At 48.7% G+C, this 21,552-nt stretch overlaps 1 protein-coding gene across 1 annotated transcript in view; it reads left to right on the top strand.

Annotated features, from left to right (window-relative positions):
• The first annotated feature begins 5,628 nt into the window (after positions 1 to 5,628).
• The window catches only part of RAB11FIP3 (RAB11 family interacting protein 3), an 86,184-nt gene continuing 70,260 nt past the window's right edge, over positions 5,629 to 21,552 (top strand). Inside the window, exon 1 of the mRNA XM_040634465.1 lies at positions 5,629 to 6,279. Within this exon, the coding sequence (XP_040490399.1) occupies positions 5,629 to 6,279 (651 nt within the window). The remainder of the gene's footprint in view (positions 6,280 to 21,552) is intronic.

Raw genomic sequence — 21,552 nt, 5'->3', positions numbered from 1 at the left:
CTCCCCCCCCCCCCCCCCCCCCCCCCCCCGCCGCGCCGTGATCTTGGCATTGGGGGAGGGGGGTGGGTGCAGATCGTGGGCTACAAAGTGCTCTGGGCGGGGGGGTTGCTGGAGAAGCCCGTCATCGCAGGAAGATGGGAGCCGGTGCCCTCAACTTCAGAGGGAAACGTTTAAATAAGAAAATCAAACCTCGGCTGAGTCAGGAGGAATTACATTGTGCTTTACAAACTCATGTTCTATTTTTACTCTAAGAAATGTACTTCACTAAATTTGAAGGTGACAAAAAATCCTTCCCCGCTGAATAAAGTATCAGTAAACACGAGTGTGGCTCCGTGCTCTCGGCTGCTGGAGGCTCCTGGGGAGAGTGTGATCCACACTGAAAATTGGCTTCCCTCTAAGTTCACTTACTCAACACAAAATGTTAATCTAGTTTTCAAAATTGTAAATTAAAAATATTTGGCCTGGGGCACCTGGGTGGCTCAGTCGTTTGAGCATCCGACTCTTGATTTCGGCTCAGGTTGTGATCTCCGGGTCCTGGGATGGAGCCCTGCTCAGCAGGGAGTCTGCTTGGGATTCTCTCTCTCTGCCTTTCCCCTCACTCATGCTCGCTCTCTCTCAAATAAATAAATAAATCTTAAAAAAATATTTGGCCTCTAGTTTTTGTTTATAGCTTGATTGAAGTATAATTGACATACACTAAATTGCACATGTGTAAAGTGTATAATTTGAGGAGTTCTGACCTATGTCTAGAACCATGAAGTTATCACCACAATCACCCATCACCTGCGAAAGATCCCTCCCACCCTTTGTTAATCCCCTCTCACCGCCACCTACCTTCTTGTCCCCAAGTGACCTAGCCTGGATGACAGCTCAGCGCCTGCAAGGGCAGGGCGAGACCAGCCAGAAAGGGGGGGGCTATGTGGGAGAAGAGGCTGCATGAGGAGGAGGGAACCAACACCTGGCTAAATGGTGGGGCCAGCAGGAAGCAATACCGGGCCCTCTGCTGGGTCTGGGACCCCTTTCTCTAGGGCGCCAAGTGTAGGCTGTTTGGTGGTCCTGCCCCTTCCTCACCCTGGCCCCATCACAGGTCTGTGGCAGGTCCCTTCTTTGCCCAGGTCAGAGCTCAGCCTCTCTCCTGTGTCCATCTCCAGGCCACCTTCACAGACTTCCTGCGGTCCTAGCTGCCCCTAGTGCCCTGCACGGGGCTCCCACTTGACCACTGGCTGGCTCCAGCCTGGACTCTGAGTTCGGGGGTGCAGGGCTGGCTCCGAGCACAGATGTGCAGCCCAGCATGGCCCCCAGTGCTCACTGAGGGAAGAACTTACCACAAACCCTTCTGGAACCATCCCCTTGGGAAGGGGCCTTCTCCACTCCCCCAGAGCCTGCTTCCCAATTCTCTGAGCTGGGTTCTCATCATCACGCCACTTTTTAAAAATCAATTAACTAATCTGAGAGCGAGCGGAAGCGTGTTCGCGCACACGACCCTCAGCTGAATTAGTCATGTGAATCCGCAGACTCTGCTGGTATCAGACTGATTTTAACGCTGACTGGTGTCAAATGGAACCTTCACTCCTTCCCTTGATTCCCTACAGGGTCGAGCATCTTTTTACGTGCGTGTGGCCACTTGAGTTCCGTGATCTGGAACTGCTTTATTGTTCTTCGTTGCTCATTTCCTACTGGGTTGCTGTTCTCCCGGTTTTTGAGGCGTTGTTTGTGGGTTCTGGAAATGAATCTTCTGTCCGGTACATCTGTTCTAATTGTCTCTTTCAAGTTGCTATGGACTAAATTGTGCCCCCCATTCATTTTTGAAGCCCTAAACCCTAGGCAGGGAGACGATATTTGGAACATTAAAAAATAATTTTAGGGGCGCCTGGGGGGCTCAGTCAGTTTAGTGTCTGCCTTCGGCTCAGGTCATGATCTCAGGGTCCTGGGATCGAGCCCCACGTCGGACTCCCTGCTCCGTGGGGAGTCTGCTTCTCCCTCTCCCTCTGCCTGCCACTCCCCCTGCTTGTGCACACTCTCTCTCTGTCACATAAATAAAATCTTTAAAAAAACCCTATTTTATCTAAAGAAAAAGAGAATCCAACAGAAAAACAAGCAAGTGTTATGACTGGGCACTTCAAGATTTAGGATATCCCAGTTGGTCAATAAACACAATAAGAAACACAACCACAGTAACACTCGGTTAAGTTCAAACAAGACAAGATGCCATTTTTTAAATTAATTAATTAATTAATTAATTAATTTGAGAGACAGAGAGAGAGCACATGAGTGGGGCAGGGGTGCAGAGGGAGAGGAGGGAGAGAATCCCAAACAGACTCCCCCCTGAGCTTGGGGACCAATGTGGGGCTTGATCCCACAACCCCGAGATCATGACCTGACCCAAGACCAAGAGTCAGATGCTTAATGGACTGAGCCACCCAGGCCCCAAGATGCATTTTAAATTCCTAGGACAAGCATGGATAGGGGACATCATATGTAATGTCTACTACAATTTTGGTGTATTTCCTTCAGGTTTTTAAGAACATGCATTAAAAATGTAGATTTGTGGGGCCCCTGGCTGGCTCATTCAGAGGACTATGTGACTCTTGATCTCAGGGTCATGAGTTTGAGCCCCATGTTGGGTGTAGAGATTACTTAAAAATAAAATCTTTTTTTTTTAAAGTAGATTTTTGATCAAATTGGACTTTGCCTATCACCCTCCCCCTCCTGCTGTCCATGGCCAGATCTCATCCAGGTGATGAAGGAGCCCTACCCCAGAAGAGACGAACTTAGCTTCCAAGTGAGGCCTTTCTTTCTTTCTTTCTTTCTTTCTTTTTCTTTCTTTCTTTCTTTCTTTCCTTACTTTTTTTTAAAGATTTTATTTATTTATTTGAGAGAGAGAGAGACAGCCAGCGAGAGAGGGAACACAAGCCGGGGGAGTGGGAGAGGAAGAAGCAGGCTCCCAGCGGAGGAGCCCGATGTGGGGCTCAATCCCAGAACACTGGGACCACGCCCTGAGCCGAAGGCAGACGCTTAACGACTGCATCACCCAGGCGCCCCCCCCCCCAAATGAGGTTTCTTAACGCCTTTCCCTCAGCCCTCTGGCAGGTGCAGCAGGGCTGTGCCAGGACCCTGCTGAGTCATCTTGCCGGTTTTATTTATGTATATATGTATGTAATTTATTGCTGGTCTTCATCTTCCCATTTCTCCCTACAAGCTAAAGGTCACCAAGGAAGAGGGGTCAAGGAAATGCACATGCTTGGAGAGTTCCAAAGATAAGTGGTTATCCAAGTACTTTCCAAAAGGAGAGTCGCAGAGGGAGGTGTTCACAGACATGCACCCAGACCCCAGATCCAACCGATGTGAGCCGAACCCCACCCTACCTTCCTTTTCTATGTAACGGTTACCGGGTCACATTAAGATGTGTATAGTGGGGCAGCTGGGTGGCACAGTTGGTTAGGCATCTGACTCTTGGTTTCATCTTAGTTGGTGATCTCTGGGTCGTGGGATCGAGCCCATGTGTTGGGCTCCACAATCAGTGCGGAGTCTGCTTAAAGATTCTCCCTCCCTCTCCCCCTCCTCTCTCTCTCTAAAATAAATAAATCTTCAAAAAATGTGCCTAGGTAAGTGTGGAGGAGCACATCCAAGTGGCAGCAGGGGCTGCTTCTCCCCAGCTGATTCATTTCATCTCGAGTGCTACAGCCCGAACATGGCCACGGAGCGGGGGTTGCTAGAAGACACTGGAATGACTGACCAGGTACTCGTACACCTGCACACAACGTGGGGCTCAAACTCACAGCCCCAAGATCGCGAGTCAGAGGCTCTACTGAGCCCGCCGGGCACCCACTAAGTTGTCACTTTGAATGTTTCATGAACAGAGTGTCTTGCACTGCTCCAAGCAGGAAGGTGTATGCCCTCCATGCTGGGGCTCTATTTGGGCATAGGAGCCAGCCAGGGAATGCAGATTCTCCCGGTTGTCACAGCAGCAGGTGGGGGCCTGCTTCCTCAGGACTCCTGTCCTCTTTACCCCACCCACATCAACACTGCTAATTAGCAAGGTTGACACGTCACTGTAACGACCTCTGAAGATCATGTCTGGCCGAACCCATGGGCCAGATAATCAGACTCTTGCCAAAACTGGAAATGATTTCTTTCCTTTAACATAGTATCTTCCTCATGAACGCATACAGCTCCCACAAGGAACTGGTACGTTTGGGGAGGAGGGTCCCCTGCCTCTGTGTTCCCAATGCCAACCTTCCAAAATCTGGTCCAGCAGGCCCCGGGGTTTTATCACAGGGGATGACTCAGTTAATTACCACCCTGTTTCCCATTGTACACTTGGAAACAGAGGTTCAGTTTCCTTTGGTTCTTGCCAAAGCTGCTTATGAAACATATCTGGTGCTGGTGCCCACGGCCTATAAAAATACCAGTTCATACTTTCCCCGGATACATTTCATTACCGGCTAAATTTAGCACTTCGCCTGGGGCCCGGCAGCTCACCTGCTGCTAACTAGCCTGTCTCCACTCTCATGCCTGCTTCGGGGCGCCCGCGTCTCTGTCTGGCGCCCTGTGTGCCCACTGATAATGGTGACGTCTAGAGAAGCAGACACGGGGTTGGGGAGGCCTGGCCGTTCCACCGGCGATTCACACTGGATCGCCTACGGAAAAACCCCTTTGTCACAGGTTTGAAAGAGGTGTCACTCTTCACACGCGTGCCTTCGGTTACCGGTGAGACGGGCCTCATTCGCAGGGCCGTCCCACACTCGGGTCGGCCGCTGCCCACCTCCGCCCCTTCAGGTAAACCCCGGGACCTCTCCGCGCGGGAGGCATCCCCCGCCCCACCCGCGGCCGTGCCTAGCGCCACGTGCACTTCTCCCGGTCCCAGCGGAATCGAGCTCCTTGCTCATCAGTTGGCGAGAGCGCTGCACGCAGTCGGGACCCGGCCCCTCGACGACAGGCGCGTATTTCGATGCCCTTTCGCTCGTGCCTCGGCGCCACTGGTCCGACCGTGCCGTGCGTGGGGCCGCCGTTCTCGCGCGCCCCGGCGCTGACTGACGAGACACCCCGGCCGGCGGCCCCGGGTCCCGCGTAGGCCAGACCCGTGCGCGCGAGGCGGAAATCCCGCCGCCCCCCGACGGCCCGCCTTTAAGGCCGGCCGGCGAGGGGCGGGGCCTGTGGGCGCCGCGACGCGCTGACGTCAGGGCCGACGGAAGGCGGGGCCCGTGCGGCGGCGGTGGCGGCGGTGGCGGCGGCGGCGGCGGTGGCGGCGTCGTTCACTCGGGTACCGCGGGCACCTCAGCCTCCTGTTCGGCGGCCTCTCGGGCGTCCTCCTCAGAGGCCTCCGCGGCGCCTGCCCCCTCGGCCGCCCGCCGCCGCCGCCGCCGCCGCCGCCTCGGCGCCCTCCCGCGCCCGCCGCCATGGGCTCCGCCGCCGCGCCGCCGGGCCGAGGGCAGCTGAGGCGCCGCGCGAAGATGGACGAGGGCGGAGCAGGGCCCGAGCGCGCCGAGCAGCCGGCGGCCCCGCGCGCCCGCCCGCGCCGCCGCGGGGATGCCCGCGCCGCGCCGCGCCCTGAGCGCCTTTGTTCGCCGCCGCGCCGCCGCCGCACCACTGGCCTCGCGGGCCTGCGCCGCGGCCGGGGGCGCGCCCATGAAGATGGAGCCGGGCCGACCGGCCTCCCCCGCGGGCGGCCCGCGCCCCGACCCAGAGCCGGGCGGGCCCGACCGGCCGGGGGCCTCCCCCGCCCCGCGCCGGGCGCTCGGCCCACCGGAGCCCGCGGCCTGCGCGGATGCCGGGGCGGACCTGAGCGCCGGGCGAGCCCCGGGGCCGGACGTGCGCCCCGAGAGTGCCTGGGCGCTTGCTCCGGGCCCGGGAACCTCTTACCTCCTGCCGGACCATGTCTCCTGCCGGGACCCCGACCCCGACCGGCAGCTGCCAGAGCTCGGCCCGCTTCTTTCCTGGACTAAAGAGCCAGAGGATTACGGACCCCCGGTTTGCCCGGAGAGCACCTCTCTCCGCGTGCAGGGTTTCAGGCACAGCCAGCACGTGAGGGGCGAGGTCGACTTCTTCCCTGCCTTCCCCTCGCCCACGGTGGGCGAGATGCCGCTGGATGTGGGTCCCGGGGACCCGGACGAGCCCTCGGACTTCAGCCAGACCTGCCCCCTAACGAGCGAGCCCGCGGCGTGTCCGGAGGACGGCCCCCGCCTTCGAGCCGTGTTCGACGCCCTGGATGGCGATGGGGACGGCTTCGTCCGCATCGAGGACTTCGTCCAGTTCGCCACGGTCTACGGCGCAGAGCAGGTAACTGGGCGAGCGCCCCCGGGCCCTGCCGCCCGGCCGGCGGGGCGCACCGCGGTCGGGGAGTGCACGGCTTCTTCACTTCTGTCCTCAGTTCGGGCTCAGTGTGCTGACGTTCCTTTCCCCCATTTAGGGAGCTTCTGTTCCGGAGACTCACTTTCTCTCCCTGCCTCCTTACCCCCCACCCCGTCCTCCCGAGCCACACAAGCTGGATTTTTCCCAGATGGGGATGAGCTCCTGGCGATGAACTCCTGGTGTGGGGACATGCCCCTAGGCTGCCTGGTAGAAGTGCCCCGTGAGTGAAGAAGTGCCCAGCGATTTCCCCAGCTGAGAGCCCAGGGCTGTCTTGCCTGAAGTCATTCGGTCCTTCCCACTGCAAAGGCCAGACTGAGCTTGGCCAGCTGAACATCATGCTGCTAGACACCTATTTTGAGCACACTTTACTGTGTGTGCTTGGGATATGTTCTGACTAGGCTCATCTTTTAATGTTTGGGAGACCGTGAATGCTGAAAGTTTTCACTTCTAACCTTGTGTGCAGAAGGGAAGGAACTAAACCCCAGAGGAAGGGGAATGAGCCGGAGAGCAGGGTGGGGAGTACAAACTGGAGCAGAGCTCCGTCAGGGCCACCTCCGCTCCTGCAGAAGTAAGAGGTGTAGACAGGTGATGAGAGCGCACAGTGCAGTGTGTCGGAGGTCGCACCCAGCCTCCGGGAGAAGGGGGCCTCAAGATTTGTCCTTGGCCTGTGTCTCAGCACTTAGGTAAGTTTACATGGAGAGACACCATCGCGCTGTGTTCTGCTGATAAACTGGGAGACATCAAATAGCTAGTGGTGTTCACTTTTAAGTATTTTATCTAATAGTAGAAAGTCCCTAAAAGGCTGATTTGCTAGTTTTTGTATTTTATTGACTTCTCACCCTGCAGACATTTGTTAAGTGGGTGTTCAAGTGCATAGTGTGTTTAAGCCTAGAGATCTTTAAGAAAAGGTAAAATGGATCCCTTGCTCTTTAGGGTGTGCGGTATAACGTGTGGAAACCTTTATAAGGGATCCATGTACCCCTGAGTATCCAGTGTCCCTCGAGCTGTGAGTGTGAAGATCTGGGGCCTCCTGATCACAGCTCCTCGCCCTGGGTTGTCCGCCTGGGAAGATGTGCGTGTCAGTGGGCGTCCTGAGCGTTGGGGTCGGCGCACTCCTCGCATATAGCTGGGTCGGAAGACATTGCTGCGACGGGTCTCCCACCTCTTAGTCTGATGGGCACAGAGGTCTGTGACTGATGGTGTCCCGTGTGGACAGCTTGGATTGGGATTGCTGGTCCAGTTTCTTTTCCTGCTTTTCCTTTGTGTCACTGAGCTGGCTGGAGAGCACCTTGGGAATCCTGGGTTTTTTTACTAGTGCCTTGTGTCTTCTCTCCAAACAGCCGTTCTCATTACACCAGTCAGAGGTGTTAGGGAAATACCACATTGTTTTTCTTTATCATAACCTGACTCTGAGAGAGTACCCTGTGGCTTATATGAAGCTCAGGTATGTTTTCTCTGCATCATCACCTTTTTCTGAGGTGGTAGTCAGCAGCCAGTTTTCATCTCACTCTACAGGGAAAGAACTGGAAGCCCAGGAAGGCTGAATAATTTTCACGAGCCCTCACAGATTGTCAGTGCTTGAGCAGGGATGAGCTCATAACCTTTCGGTGGCTCTCAGCTTACTAGGTTTGCTCACTGAAAATATTTTCACAGTTTCACGTTACTGACTTCCATAAGATCCTTTCATTTGAGAAATACCTTTTGTAACTGTCCTTACTGATCACAGTAGGAAAAGCTTTTGGTGCTATTTGGGGCTGAGCGTTCTTGTAATCAAGAAGTAGAAATGAGTCAAAATTCTTTGCTCTGATAGCTCCTGGTGGAATTTTAAGGTTTATTTATTGTAGGGCGACAGAGAGAGAGAGAGCGCGCGTGCGTGCGCCCAACAGACACCGAGCATGCATGTGATGAGGGGGAGGAGCAGAAGGGGGAGGCCAAGGGAGGGCACGGAGCCCAATAGGGCTCCATCCTAGAGCCCTGAGATCATGACCTGAGCTGAAACCTGAGCCACCCAAGTGCCCCTCTCCTGGTGGAATTTTAAATATGGGGGCAAAGCCCAGATGACTTGGGGTTTGGTGGAATGGACGCACGTAGGGAGATCTGTGGCCACTGCATCCCTCTGTCTGCTGGCCCAGACTGCACTGGAAGAAGGAGTGCTGGGTGTGGTCGTTTGAGTACCTGGACTTGGACAAGCTTCCTGGGATGGTGGAGGAGAGCTCTTGTTTTGGAGCCGATAATTTACAGAGTAATGAGAGGTTGATTTTTGTGCCTGTGTAAGCTTTGCTAGCCTTTGTAATGACTCAGGATTGCTTTTTCCAAGTCTGATGTCAGAATGCGTTATAGCGGAGCAAAGAGAAAAAATATTCTCTAGTAGTGAAATAGTTTAATTTTAAAGATTTTATTTATTTGAGAGAGAGAGAGTGTGCAGGAGCGGGGGGAGGGGCAGAGGGAGAGGGAGAAGCAGACTCCCCGCTGAGCGCAGAGCCCTACTGCTCCCCGGATCCCAGGGACCCCCCTCCCCCCAATTATGACTTGAGCCAAAGTTAGAGGCTTAACTGACTGAGCCACCCAGGTGCCCTGATAGGGAAGTAGTTTAAAAAAAACTGAAGAATTCCAGCTCGTCATGAATATTTTTAAACTTAAAAAAAGAAATTTTTTTTTTAAATATTTTATTTATTTATTTGACAGAGACAACTAGTGAGAGAGGGAACACAGGCAGGGGGAGTGGGAGAGGAAGAAGCAGGCTCCCAGCGGAAGAGCCTGACGTGGGGCTCGATCCCAGAACGCTGGGATCATGCCCTGAGCCGAAGGCAGATGGTTAACGACTGCGCCACCCAGGCGCCCCTAAAAAATTTTTTTTTAATTTATTTATTTCTCAGAGAGAGAGAGCACATGAGCACAAGCAGGGTGAGTGGCAGGCGTGAGCGGCAGGCAGAGAGAGAAGCGAGCTCCCCGCTGAGCAGGGAGCCTGGAGGGACAGATGGACAGGGGGCGCGATCCCAGAGCCCTGGGATCACGGCTCGAGCTGAAGGCAGCCCCCTAACTGACTGAGCCACCCAGGCACCCCTATTTTTAAACTTTTAAAATGAAAAGTCCTGGACATATACAGAAGTAGAGGGAGTAGTTCAGCGAACCCCCTTCCCAACTGCCGCTCAGTTTCAGCAGTCTTGGTTCGTCTGTAGAGCGCCACTTTCATGCTGTGTAGGAAGTGCATGCCTGACATAACATCTCATCTGTATGTATTGCAGTACTTATCTCTGAAAGAGAAGGATTCTTCCTTAAACATTCGTGATTTTTCAAAAACCCTAGTAAGAGATAAGGTGGATAACAGCAATAACGACCATAAGTTTCTGTACTTTCCACCTTGAGATTTCAAAATATTGCATGCATGAGACTCTTAGGCTGGTCACAGTACTGTCCTTGATGATAGCAACTAGATTATTCTTGGTTGTCGTCAAATATTCAAAGGTAGCATGTTGAGTAATCTGTTTATGAAGGAAGCATTTTAAATTATTGAAGCCGATTATCTGAATTTTTCATGGCTGCAGCTCCTACTTATGATACAGATGGCTTTTCTGTCCCTCTTTCTTTAGCAATGTCATGGTGTGTTTGGATCTCCTTACATCATCTGGTGGTGGATCAGGTGTGCTGTAACATAACACAGGGCTGGCAGCAATCAGCATAGGGAAGGAGAAAAAGGACTGCAGTGGAGTTTTCTGGCTGTGTCTTACTGAAACAGGAATTCATAGTCCTACCCACCCAGGCGCCAGTTGTCAAGTTGGAATATGTTGTTTTTAAGGCCTTGACTGTTTCTGAAAATTTTTCATCAACATGACCCCTTCATACTGAGAGTGATTTCAGAAAGAACGTTGGGGTTCGAAGCTGATGGCCAAGAAAAAATTCTTGAGTTGTCTTTGATGCAAAAAAGGTGGTTTTATTAAAGCACAGGGGACAGGACCCGTGGGCAGAAGGAGCTGCACCAGGGTCATGAGGAGTGGACCATTATATACATTCAAGTTGGGAGGGGGTTAGGGATAGCGTAAGTCTGTGAGGAATTTGGAAGCAAGGTTTCCAGGACCTTGAGAGGGCTAGCTGTTGTTGGGTAAAGGTCATTTATTACCGTCTAATACACCCTCAGTCATGAGACCCTTCAGATGTATATCGGTGGGTCATATGCTTGGGGGATGCTTGCCAATACGTATCTTGAGTGAGGGGTAGAGATAGGAAGTTTCCGAAGGAATTTTTATATGTTCAGGTAAACTTACAGGATCCTTGGGGGGATGGGGGGGCTCGGGCTAGGATTGTCTTTTGCCCTTAGCGAAGTGTCAACATCAGGGCAGTTGAGACCTTAGAGGAATGTCACTCTGCCTGTTTCAAGGACGTGTCAATAGGCTGTAGGTAGTAAGGAAATTTAATAAATGTTTTTTCTGCCTTGTTTCCCACATCAAGAGGGCTGATGCTTTTGCAGCCATGGCCAACTCAACCTAAAACAGAATTTGTAAAGTAAATTCTGAGAGTATTGTAAGAAAGGATTGGTTTCTTTTGGCTTTATTTTTCAGAGGAATTAATTATAGTTGTAGAGATTATCTCCACGTTTTATGACTACACACACACATAAGTGTTTACATTTTAATAGTCACTCATCCTTTCCAGAGAACCTATGCACCGAAAGGCTGCATGCCCTTCAGTGACCTTGTAGGCATTGTCCTCTTGAGTGCTTGTGTAAGTAGGCTGCTGAGGAAGTGTTGATGTTCAGGTCTCCGTGCTTCTCCTTCCCGCACCCCTGCTGGTGAGCAGTTGGAAGTTCCGAGGGACAGGTGGCTGCACCTTTCAGTTGCTTCAGCGTCCTTCCCAGTTTCTTTCCTAGCCTAGAATTTGATTGTGAGTGTATCTGCGTGAGAGAGAATGAACACAGGTGTGTGAGAGGTGCCTGTGGGAGCTGGTGTGGGATGTGTATGCGCAGCTCTGGGTCTGTGTGTTGGACGAATTGCTAAAAGGCAGGTGACTTTCCTTTCTGTGCTGGGATCACAGGCAACTTTGTTAGTGTCTTAAAATTGCCTTTTTCGTGTTATAAAATTAACACATGCTTATTATTAAAAAATTTGAAAATGCAGAGTGATACAAAATGTAAAACAAAAAAATGACCAATAATCCCACTATCCTGAGAAAAACAACTTTAGCATTTTAGTGCGTCTCCTTCCAGACTTTTTTGTACACATACACACACGGTTTTGTACATAATTGAGATCATAATGAATAGAGGATAAATTACATTTATAGATGTTCATTGTTTAAAAAAATGAAACTGATATCAGTAAGCAAAATAAGAGAAATAAAAATCACCTATAATCTCACCTCCCAGAGATAACTACTAAGTATTTAAAATGTAAATGAAAGTATATGTAATAAATGCTTCATTGCACAAGAATGGTACACTTCCCATGTCTGTTGTTCTGAACCCACTTTTTTTTTTTTTAAGATTTTATTTGACAGAGAGACAGTGAGAGAGGGAACATAAGCAGGGGGAGTGGGAGAGGGAGAAGCAGGCTTCCCGCTAAGCAGAGAGCCCGATGTGGGGCTCCATCCCAGGACCCTGGGATCACGCCCTGAGCTGAAGGCAGACGCTTAATGACTGAGCCACCCAGGAGCCCCCTGAACCCACTTTTGGACCTGTTTTTTGAAATTAAAGATCTCTGATACCAGTTGTCTAAGGGAAGCCTAAGGTTTGTTTCCAGGAAGATTCAGAATTGTTAGGGATTATTCCAGTTTAGGATCTGACATAAAGAAAGAATTTAATTCCATGTAGACCATACAGACGAGGTTGTCAAGGCCCCAAGCTGATGAATTGCTTACCTTATACTTACTTTATTTAAATTTTGAAAACAGGGTCTAAATATTAGTTATAATTTAAATATCAGACAAAAGAGTTAGGTATCCACTGAAGAGTATTATGTAGCCCTTAAAAGTGGTAATTACAGGGGCGCCTGTGTGGCGCAGTCGTTAAGCGTCTGCCTTCGGCTCAGGGCGTGATCCCAGCGTTCTGGGATGGAGCCCCACATCAGGCCCCTCCGCGGGGAGCCTGCTTCTTCCTCTCCCACTCCCCCTGCTTGTGTTCCCTCTCTCGCTGGCTGTCTCTCTCTGTCAAATAAATAAATAAAATCTTTAAAAAATAAATAGTTGAACACATTGTAATGCCTACTTTAAAAAAAAAAAGTGGTAATTACAAAGACTCAGAAGTACTTCAGATTAGTGCTTCTGATACAAGTGAATAGGGTGGTTATATATACCACAATTATAACTGTAAAAATTACCCACTTGGAAGAGTCTTGCAGGAAACATTAAAAATTAGTTTTAGTTGTGTGGGTGTGTGTACATGTATGTATTGGGAAGGTGTATTTGTGGGGGTGTGTGGTGGGAATGGGGTTGGTTTCATTTGAGGTACTAGCCAAATTTTCTGTTATGTTACTGATTTTATTTCGGAAAATAGTGCCTGTATATGTATTACAAATTTCAAACAGTATAAAAAGGAAATCTAGTGAAAATTTCTATTACAATCTTTAGAAATAAAAAATTACACTTTAAAGGTAAGATACTTATATGTTTTACTTTGACTTAGTTAAGGTTTTATATCAATTTACATACAGACTACATCTAAAGAAACTCAGGTTTTCCGGTGAACTTTTTTTTAAAGATTTATTTATTTCAGAGAGAGAGAGCAAGTGGACTCCCTGCTGAGCAGGGAGGCGGACGTGGGGCTCAGTCCCAGGACCCTGAGATGGTGACCTGAGCCAAACGAAACCTGAGTCGGATGCTTAACCAACTGAGCCACCCAGGTGCCTCCTAATGAACTTTTATAGAAGATCGAATTAGCATGTTCAGATGCTTGTTGAAGATTGATTGTTAATTTGTGTTGATATTTGGTAAAATGCATAGTCGGAAATGCCTGTAATCCTTGAAGTTGGCTCCTAGGTGGGCACTGGGCTTTTATCAGTGTCTCATAACACAAGTAACTCTGAGAGCTTCCTGGTGAAAAGCATTGTTGCACTCTAATTTTCAGAAGTTGAGACTAGGAGATAAATGATTCAGTATCATAGGGAGGAAAAGAAATTTTTCTTTTGTTTCCTGTCTAAATATCTATTTATTTATTTACTTATTTTTAAAGATTTTATTTATTTATTTGACAGAGAGACAGCCAGTGAGAGAAGGAACACTAGCAGGGGGAGTGGGAGAGGAAGAAGCAGGCTCCTAGCGGATGAGCCTGATATGAGGCTCGATCCCAGAACACCAGGATCACGCCCTGAGCCGAAAGCAGATGCTTAACGACTGAGCCACGCAGGCGCCCCTCTTTTTTTTTTTTTTTTTGATGCCNNNATCTGAGAACGAATCCTAAGTAATTTTTTTTTTTAAGATTTTATTTATTTATTTGAAAGAGAGAGCACAAGCAAGGGGAGAGGGAGAAGCAGGGCCCCCCACTGAGCAGGGAGCCCGACTCGGAGCTCGATCCCAGGACTCCGGGGTCATAATCTGAGCCGAAGGCAGACACTTAACTGATTGAGCCACCCAGGTGTCCCCCCTAAGTAATTTTCTAAAGACCCATGCCTTTAGAAGGGTTTAAGAATATACAGCTCTCAGAATTCTAGTTTGTTAAATAATCTATTTTATTTTTTCTTTTGTTGGATAATTTAAAAAATTTACCAAAGTTTTAGAACCTTCTGTGCCCACAGATAAATAGTACTGCTGTAGTCAGATGTGAGCTTACCTGTTTATACCCGTTTGGAGCTAAGATTACATGGCATTGGGCGCTTATCACTGTTGTCAGTGTCAGAGGCTTCAGTGATGCATTGTTCTTTTTCATTTCACATAATTTGTTCTGGTTTCTCTTTAAGTAAGTTTAATCAGCTCAGGTTATGAATAATGTGTGGTCCCTGTGTGGCTAAGTCTCTTTATAGGCAGGTGGTTTGTATGTTTGGACAAGAGGAATTGTTCAGCACCGTAGACAAGGTTATTGCCCTAAATCATGCTGTGACAAAGCAGTGTGCTTGACGCTTTACTGTCATGAGCAGTCCAGGGGCTTTTGTAAACCTTTTGTTTTGATGAAGCTGCCTGACAGTGAACTGATTAATCATGTACACACACACACACACACACACACACCCCTACATATACACACACATCCCTACATATACACACACATATATTTTTTATTTAATGATTATATTGTATTTTAAAAATTTTTATATGTATTTATTTGAAAGACTGTTTTAGAGAGAGAGAGCGCGTGTGAGTGCACACAAGTAGGAGGGGCAGGGAGAGGGAGAGAATCCCACGTAGACTCTGCACTGACTGTGGAGCCTGACCCGGGGCTCAATCTCATGATCTGAGATCACGACCTGAGCTGAAACCCGGAGTCAGATGCTTAACTAACTGCACCACTGAGGTGTGTCTATTTATTTTTATTTTTTAAAAGATTTTTGAAATAAGATTTTATTAATTTATTTGACAGCAAGCACAAACAGGGGGAACAGCAGGCAGAGGGAGAGGGAGAAGCAGGCTCCCTGCCGAGCAGGGAGCCCTTTGTGGGACTCAGTCCCAGGACCTGGGATCATGACCTGAGCCGAAGGCAGACGCTTAACCGCTGTGCCACCCAGGCACCCCTTTATTTTCTATTTTTATTTATTTATTTTTTAGAGAGAGAGAGCACGAGTGGGGAGGGGCAGGGGGAGAGTGAGAGGGAGAGAATCCTAAGCAGGCTCCACGCCCAGTGCAGAGCTGGACACAGGGCTCGATCTTATGACCCTGAGATCATGACCTGAGCCGAAATCAAGAGTTGGACGCTTAACCGACTGAGCCACCCAGGCGCCCCTCAATAAGATTTTTAAAAAACATGAGGGGCATCTGGGTGGCTCAGTCGGTTAAGCATCTGCCTTCAGCTCAGGTCATGATTCCAGGGTCTTGGGATCGAGCCCAGAGTTGGGCTCCCTGCTTAGTGAGTAGCCTGCTTCTCACTCTCCCTCTGCCACTCTCTCCCACTCGTGCTCTCTCTCTCTCTCTCTCTCAAATAAATAAGGATTTAAAAGAAATAAAAAACATATGAGTCACAGATAAAAGAATAATATAAAAACTCTTAAAAATCAAAGGGAAGGGGCGCCTGGGTGGCTCCGTTGGTTGGTCATCTGCCTTTACCTTAGGTCATGATCCCAGGGTCCTGGGATCGAGTCCCGTGTCAGGCTCCCCGCTCAGCAGAGAGCCTGCTCCTCCCTCTCTCTCTGCTGCTCCCCCTGCTTGTGCGTGTTCTCTCTCTCTCTGTCAAATATATAAATAAAATCTTTAAAAAAAAAAATCAAAGGGAAAAAAGACAAAAACCTGGTAGAAAAATGGATAAAAAATATGAAGACATCCCACAGGAAAAGATACACAAATGGCCACTAAAAATGTGAAAATATGCTCACCCTCATTCATGATGAGAAAGATAAATGCAAATTAAAATGACTTAGAGGCACATTTCTCATCACGTTGGCAAAAATGTAAAAGCTTGCACGCGTCCTGTCGGTGAGGCTGTTGGGAAACAGGCATGTTCTCATATTGCTGGTGAGGGTGCACAGTGGTTCAGCCCTTATTATCAAGGGCATTGTCAGGGTCTGCAAACACAATGACCCTTCGACTTAACTGTCCTGCTTCTAGTGATCGACCCTGAGGATGTACGTCTGCAGATAAAAAATACCAGGTACCCAGGGTACTCACTGCAGCATGACCTGTGAATAAAATACGTAAACAGTATAAATGTTCATCCACAAAGGGTGAGGTCTGTTCACCTAACAGGGTGCAGTTGCAGAGATAAAGGGCTAAGGTTCACATACACTGGCAGGGAGTGATTTCCAAGACGCAGTAAGTGGAAAGAACATACAAGTTAGTATGCAGAATTCGGTAAGAAAGAACAGGTGTTGTGTAATCCCTCTGCTAGGAGGCCCCTAGAGGAGTCAGACCATAGAGCTGGAAAGGAGAATGGAGGCCAGGGGAAGGGCTGGAGGGGAGTAAGTGCTTAATGGGGAGAGCTTCAGTTGGGGAAGTTGGAAAAGCCCCAGAGATGGATGACGGTGGTGGTCGTTCAACACTGTGAATGTACTTAATGCCACAGGATATGGTTGTAGTCTTAAAAATGGTTGATTTATCACGATTTAAAAAAGAAAAGAAAGTAGAGTGATCTGAGGTGCAGAACCCTAAGTGATGGACTTTGGGTCAAATGAAGAGGAATTGACAAGTAGAATTAAGAAACCAGGGGCGCCTGGGTGGCTCAGTTGTTAGGCGTCTGCCTTTGGCTCAGGTCATGATCCCAGGGACCTGGGATCGGGCCCCGCATCGGGCTCCCTACTCCGCTGGGAGCCTGCTTCTCCCTCTCCCACTCCCCCTGCTTGTGTTCCCTCTCTCGCTGTGTCTCTTTCTGTCAAATAAATAATAAATAAAATCTTAAAAAAAGATAACAATGATAGAAAAAAAAAAACAAGTTGAATTCAAATAGAAACAAATGAACCTGAAAGTATATTGAATTAATAACATACGCACATAGGAAAGATTAATTCAAGTCCCATGAACACAGCACTCTGTAAACCTTTAGTGGGTTATAATCAAAAGATAGAGCCACAGAGAAACTTACTACAAAGTAGCTTAGATAATACATCAGTGCAGTAGTTCTGAAATCACTTTAGGTGTGTGTCCCATAGAGCAAATGAGTGTACTGGTGCTGGGAACCAGGCTTCTCCAGGAGAAAGGGGATAAAAATACGGTATGGAGAAGGTGAGGGAAAATCCTGTTGTCTTGGGATTTAAACTGAGGGTGTCATTAGGAAGACATGATTTAAAAAATAATCTAGCTCTGTCCTCAGGGTCTAGGAGCAGTGACATCCCGGTAGCAGTGGGTACACCTAGCCCCCAGATCATGGTTGCAAATGCCATTTCCCACTAAAGGAACCAGGGATCCTCAGAGAAATACCTTATTTCAGGTTTCAGGCGGGCAAAATTTAATGTGAGTCTGGATTATCTTGTACCAGAAAGCAAGGAAGTATTCAAAAATTGATGGGGACATGTCAGAAATGGAGCAGCTTGAGTGGGTTCCCAGTAGGCAAATCTGGGACATTTGGAGCGTCAGAAAAGAGTAATAATGGTGATAAAGAGTACATTCAATTTAAAAAGTCTGTGTCACACAGTGAGTAAAAACCAGTCCTAGTGACACCCCAGAGGAGGTGCATGGTTCCTTACAGACAGATGCCCTTCAAAGTAGAAAGTGACAGATTTAGAGATCTGGGTGTTGTTTTCTCTGAATCGGTGTTTTGTGATGACCAAGGTAATCATTGATTCGAGTGAGAAGCATCAGTGGTTGTCGAAAACCATGGTGTAAAACATTTGAGGGGGAGGGGCGCAGGAGCCACACATTCCGAAGCGTCATTCCACAGGTGATTGATCTGAATGGAGAAAGAGAACTTTGCATTGGAGAAATTTGTCTGACTTCACCTTGACCAGGTGGGATTGAACTTGGACTTCCCAGTAATGGAGATTACCTGCCCCTTGATGGGATGCAGCGGGGTGGTCAACATTCTTGCCAGAAGTGTTTACCTGAGTCAAATAACGAGAAATAACCAGACAACCAAGACTGTAGGGCACAGACAGGTGCTGGGACAGTTGAAAATATCTGTTGTGAGAAGGGTTGGGGACCCTTCTAGACTGAGGAGGTGAGAGAATTGTGACAGCTAATACCTGGTTCTCGATTAGAAACTGGATTAGGGGCGCTTGGGTGGCTCAGTCATTAAGCGTCTGCCTTCGGCTCAGGTCATGATCCCAGCGTCCTGGGATCGAGCCCCGCATCGGGCTCCCTGCTCTGCAGGGAGCCTGCTTCTTCCTCTCCCACTCCCCCTGCTTGTGTTCCCTCTCTCGCTGGCTGTCTCTCTCTCTCAAATAAATAAATAAAATCCTTAAAAAAAAAAAAATAGTTCCACAAAAGAAGTGCAGGGGTGTAGAAAGAGCTAGGAAGCAAATGTGGAAGGACATTAGTAATTGGTGCGTGTAGAGGAGGGACCTCAGATGTTCTTTGTGTTAGTCTTTAAACTTTACAGTGGGTTCAGCATATTTCAAAATAAAAAGAAATAATACAGTGTGGAAAGTTCATTGATGGTAACCTGTACTTCATCTTGTAGTGTATGTTAGATTGTGTGGCTTTTATCAATCTTAAAAATAGTCAACAGACACCAAAAACCCTTTGTTCTCAAAAAGTAGCAGGAATGTTCCACATGGACACAGGTTTGCTGGTTAGTAACTCAACACCCAGGGTAGTGCTTGTTGAGTCATAGACTGTACCGGGTTCGAGATCACCCTTCCCTTTGATACAGGGGTTGAGATGGGAAGTTAGGGATAGCCGTATGATGAAACCATATTCTTATTTATCAAGGGGTGTAAGTATCTTGTTCAGTGTACAGATTCCCTCAAAAGGAAATTGAGAAAGAGCTCTTTTCCCTTGCCTATAGACAGTATTCTAATGGATAAATAAATGTTTGAATAAATACATGAAGGGAGCTTAGAGATACTTAGGGTGCCTAAAAATTAATTTCCCATTTGTGACTGGGCCCGTGATGGCTGCCAGTGAGGTAGGAAGCATTTCCATACGGTTAGATGTTCACTGTGACCTTGGAGTGATGGGCTGTCCTTGCTGAGCTTGTTGAAACCCTGGACCACTGGTTCGTAAACTGTCTGAGACACTGCACACTGTTAAATTTGCTGACCCATAATGAGCTTCTGTTTATGTGAGTTTTATCTATTGATCTGGACCCTCTTAGAAAGTGAAGCTAAAAAAGATCTGAAATATGTTTTTATTAGTCGATTAAAAATAATCCCTCAGGGGCGCCTGTGTGGCTCAGTTGTTAAGCGTCTGCCTTCGGCTCAGGGCGTGATCCCGGCGTTCTGTGATCGAGCCCCACATCAGGCTCCTCCGCTGGGAGCCTGCTTCTTCCTCTCTCACTCCTCCTGCTTGTGTTCCCTCTCTCGCTGGCTGTCTCTATCTCTGTCGAATAAATTTAAAAAAATTATAATAATCCCTTACATGTTAACATTAATGACATTTTTTTAAGAAAGATGCTAGTTTCTAAAATAGTGAGAAGAACGGCATTGTTTTACATTTTTGCAAGTCTCTTAAATGTCGGACTTAATCGAAGAGAACTGGGTTCTTTTTTTTTTTAAATAGTTTTTTGCTATTTCTTTTCTTTCTTTCTTTTTTTTTTTTTAAGATTTTATTTATTCATTTGACAGAGATAGAGACAGCCAGCGAGAGAGGGAACACAAGCAGGGGGAGTGGGAGAGGAAGAAGCAGGCTCATAGTGGAGGAGCCTGATGTGGGGCTCGATCCCATAACGCCGGGATCACGCCCTGAGCCAAAGGCAGACGCTTAACCGCTGTGCCACCCAGGCGCCCCGAGAACTGGATTCTTGCATCTACTTCTGTGAGCAGTCTGTTGTGTCATGTAGCCTGTGGAAACTCTACTGTGGATTCATGAGAGTGAGATGAAAGAAAGCAGTGAATGTCTGGGAGTGTCATGAACTTCATTTGATCGTGTGGAGCACCCTGGACAGTAGGGTCCCCAGGACCCCTGACCACGGGTTGAGAACAGCTGTCTTAACTGCCGAAGTGTCCAGCTTGTCACCCGATCGATCTCACATGGTTGTACACATTGGAGTCACCTGGCGATCCTGTCAAAGCTGAGTGCTGGGCCCACCGCACAGTGTCTGGTTTGTCTTGTCTGAGTGGGGTCTGGTAAGAAATGTTTTTCCAACCAGTTCCTGGTGATGCTGCTGCTCCTGGTCCTGGGGTCTTGGCCAGAGAGCTGCTATTCTTGAGAGTTTTGAAAGTGTTTGCATCTCTTTAAAGACCCAGTCACATCGCAACATCACTCTCCCGCACTCTGCTGTGTTTATTCTGACATTAATTTCACAAATGCTTCCTTGGGGCTGCCTCTGCTCACCCCTTGGGAGGCCTCGTGCTGCCCTCTGTCCACACTGCTGTCTGTCTGGTAGAAGAGCGGAGAAGCAGCCAGGACCCAGACTGAGAGGCCCACACACCGTGGCCTTTCGCCCTACACATCTCTGCTACTCTGTAGCCCCAGCTTGCTCCACTGTGTGTGGGTACTTACTCTAATTTTACCTTTCAGTTTAATTTTACTTTTTATCGTGTGTGAGGTTTAAAGAGTCGAATAGTGTGCGAATGGCAGAGCAGGAGGCAGCTGCGGTCTCCTCCCCACCCCTTCTCCCACCCTTGGCTCTTTCCTTCTCCTGTTGTTTCCTCCGGTTTTAGGTAATTCTGTTGAGTTTCTCTTTTGGAAGCTACACCCGTGTGCTTTCCTTCCGTCCCCTCCACTCTTCTGTACTGTTAATCCTGACCTGGGCGTGTTTGTCGCGTTGTTAATCCTGACCTCGGTGTGTTTGTCGTGTTGTTAATCCTGACCTGGGCGTGTTTGTCACTTTGTTAATCCTGACCTGGGTGTGTTTGTCGCGTTTTTAATCCTGACCTGGGTGTGTTTGTCACTTTGTTAATCCTGACCTGGGTGTGTTTGTCGCGTTTTTAATCCTGACCTGGGTGTGTTTGTCGCGTTTTTAATCCTGACCTGGGTGTGTTTGTCGCGTTTTTAATCCTGACCTGGGTGTGTTTGTCGCGTTTTTAATCCTGACCTGGGTGTGTTTGTCGCGTTTTTAATCCTGACCTGGGTGTGTTTGTCGCGTTTTTAATCCTGACCTGGGTGTGTTTGTCGCGTTTTTAATCCTGACCTGGGTGTGTTTGTCGCGTTTTTAATCCTGACCTGGGTGTGTTTGTCGCGTTTTTAATCCTGACCTGGGTGTGTTTGTCGCGTTTTTAATCCTGACCTGGGTGTGTTTGTCGCGTTGTTAATCCTGACCTGGGTGTGTTTGTCGCGTTGTTAATCCTGACCTGGGTGTGTTTGTCGCGTTGTTAATCCTGACCTGGGTGTGTTTGTCGTGTTGTTAATCCTGACCTGGGTGTGTTTGTCACGTTTTTAATCCTGACCTGGGTGTGTTTGTAGTACTGTTAATCCTGACCTGGGCGTGTTTGTCGCGTTGTTAATCCTGACCTGGGTGTGTTTGTCGTGTTGTTAATCCTGACCTGGGCGTGTTTGTCACGTTGTTAATCCTGACCTGGGTGTGTTTGTAGTACTGTT

Source organism: Ursus maritimus, unplaced genomic scaffold (assembly GCF_017311325.1).
Source record: "Ursus maritimus isolate PB19 unplaced genomic scaffold, ASM1731132v1 scaffold_2, whole genome shotgun sequence".
NCBI classification, from domain to species: Eukaryota; Metazoa; Chordata; class Mammalia; order Carnivora; family Ursidae; genus Ursus; species Ursus maritimus.
This window is presented reverse-complemented; position numbering and strand designations above follow the sequence as displayed.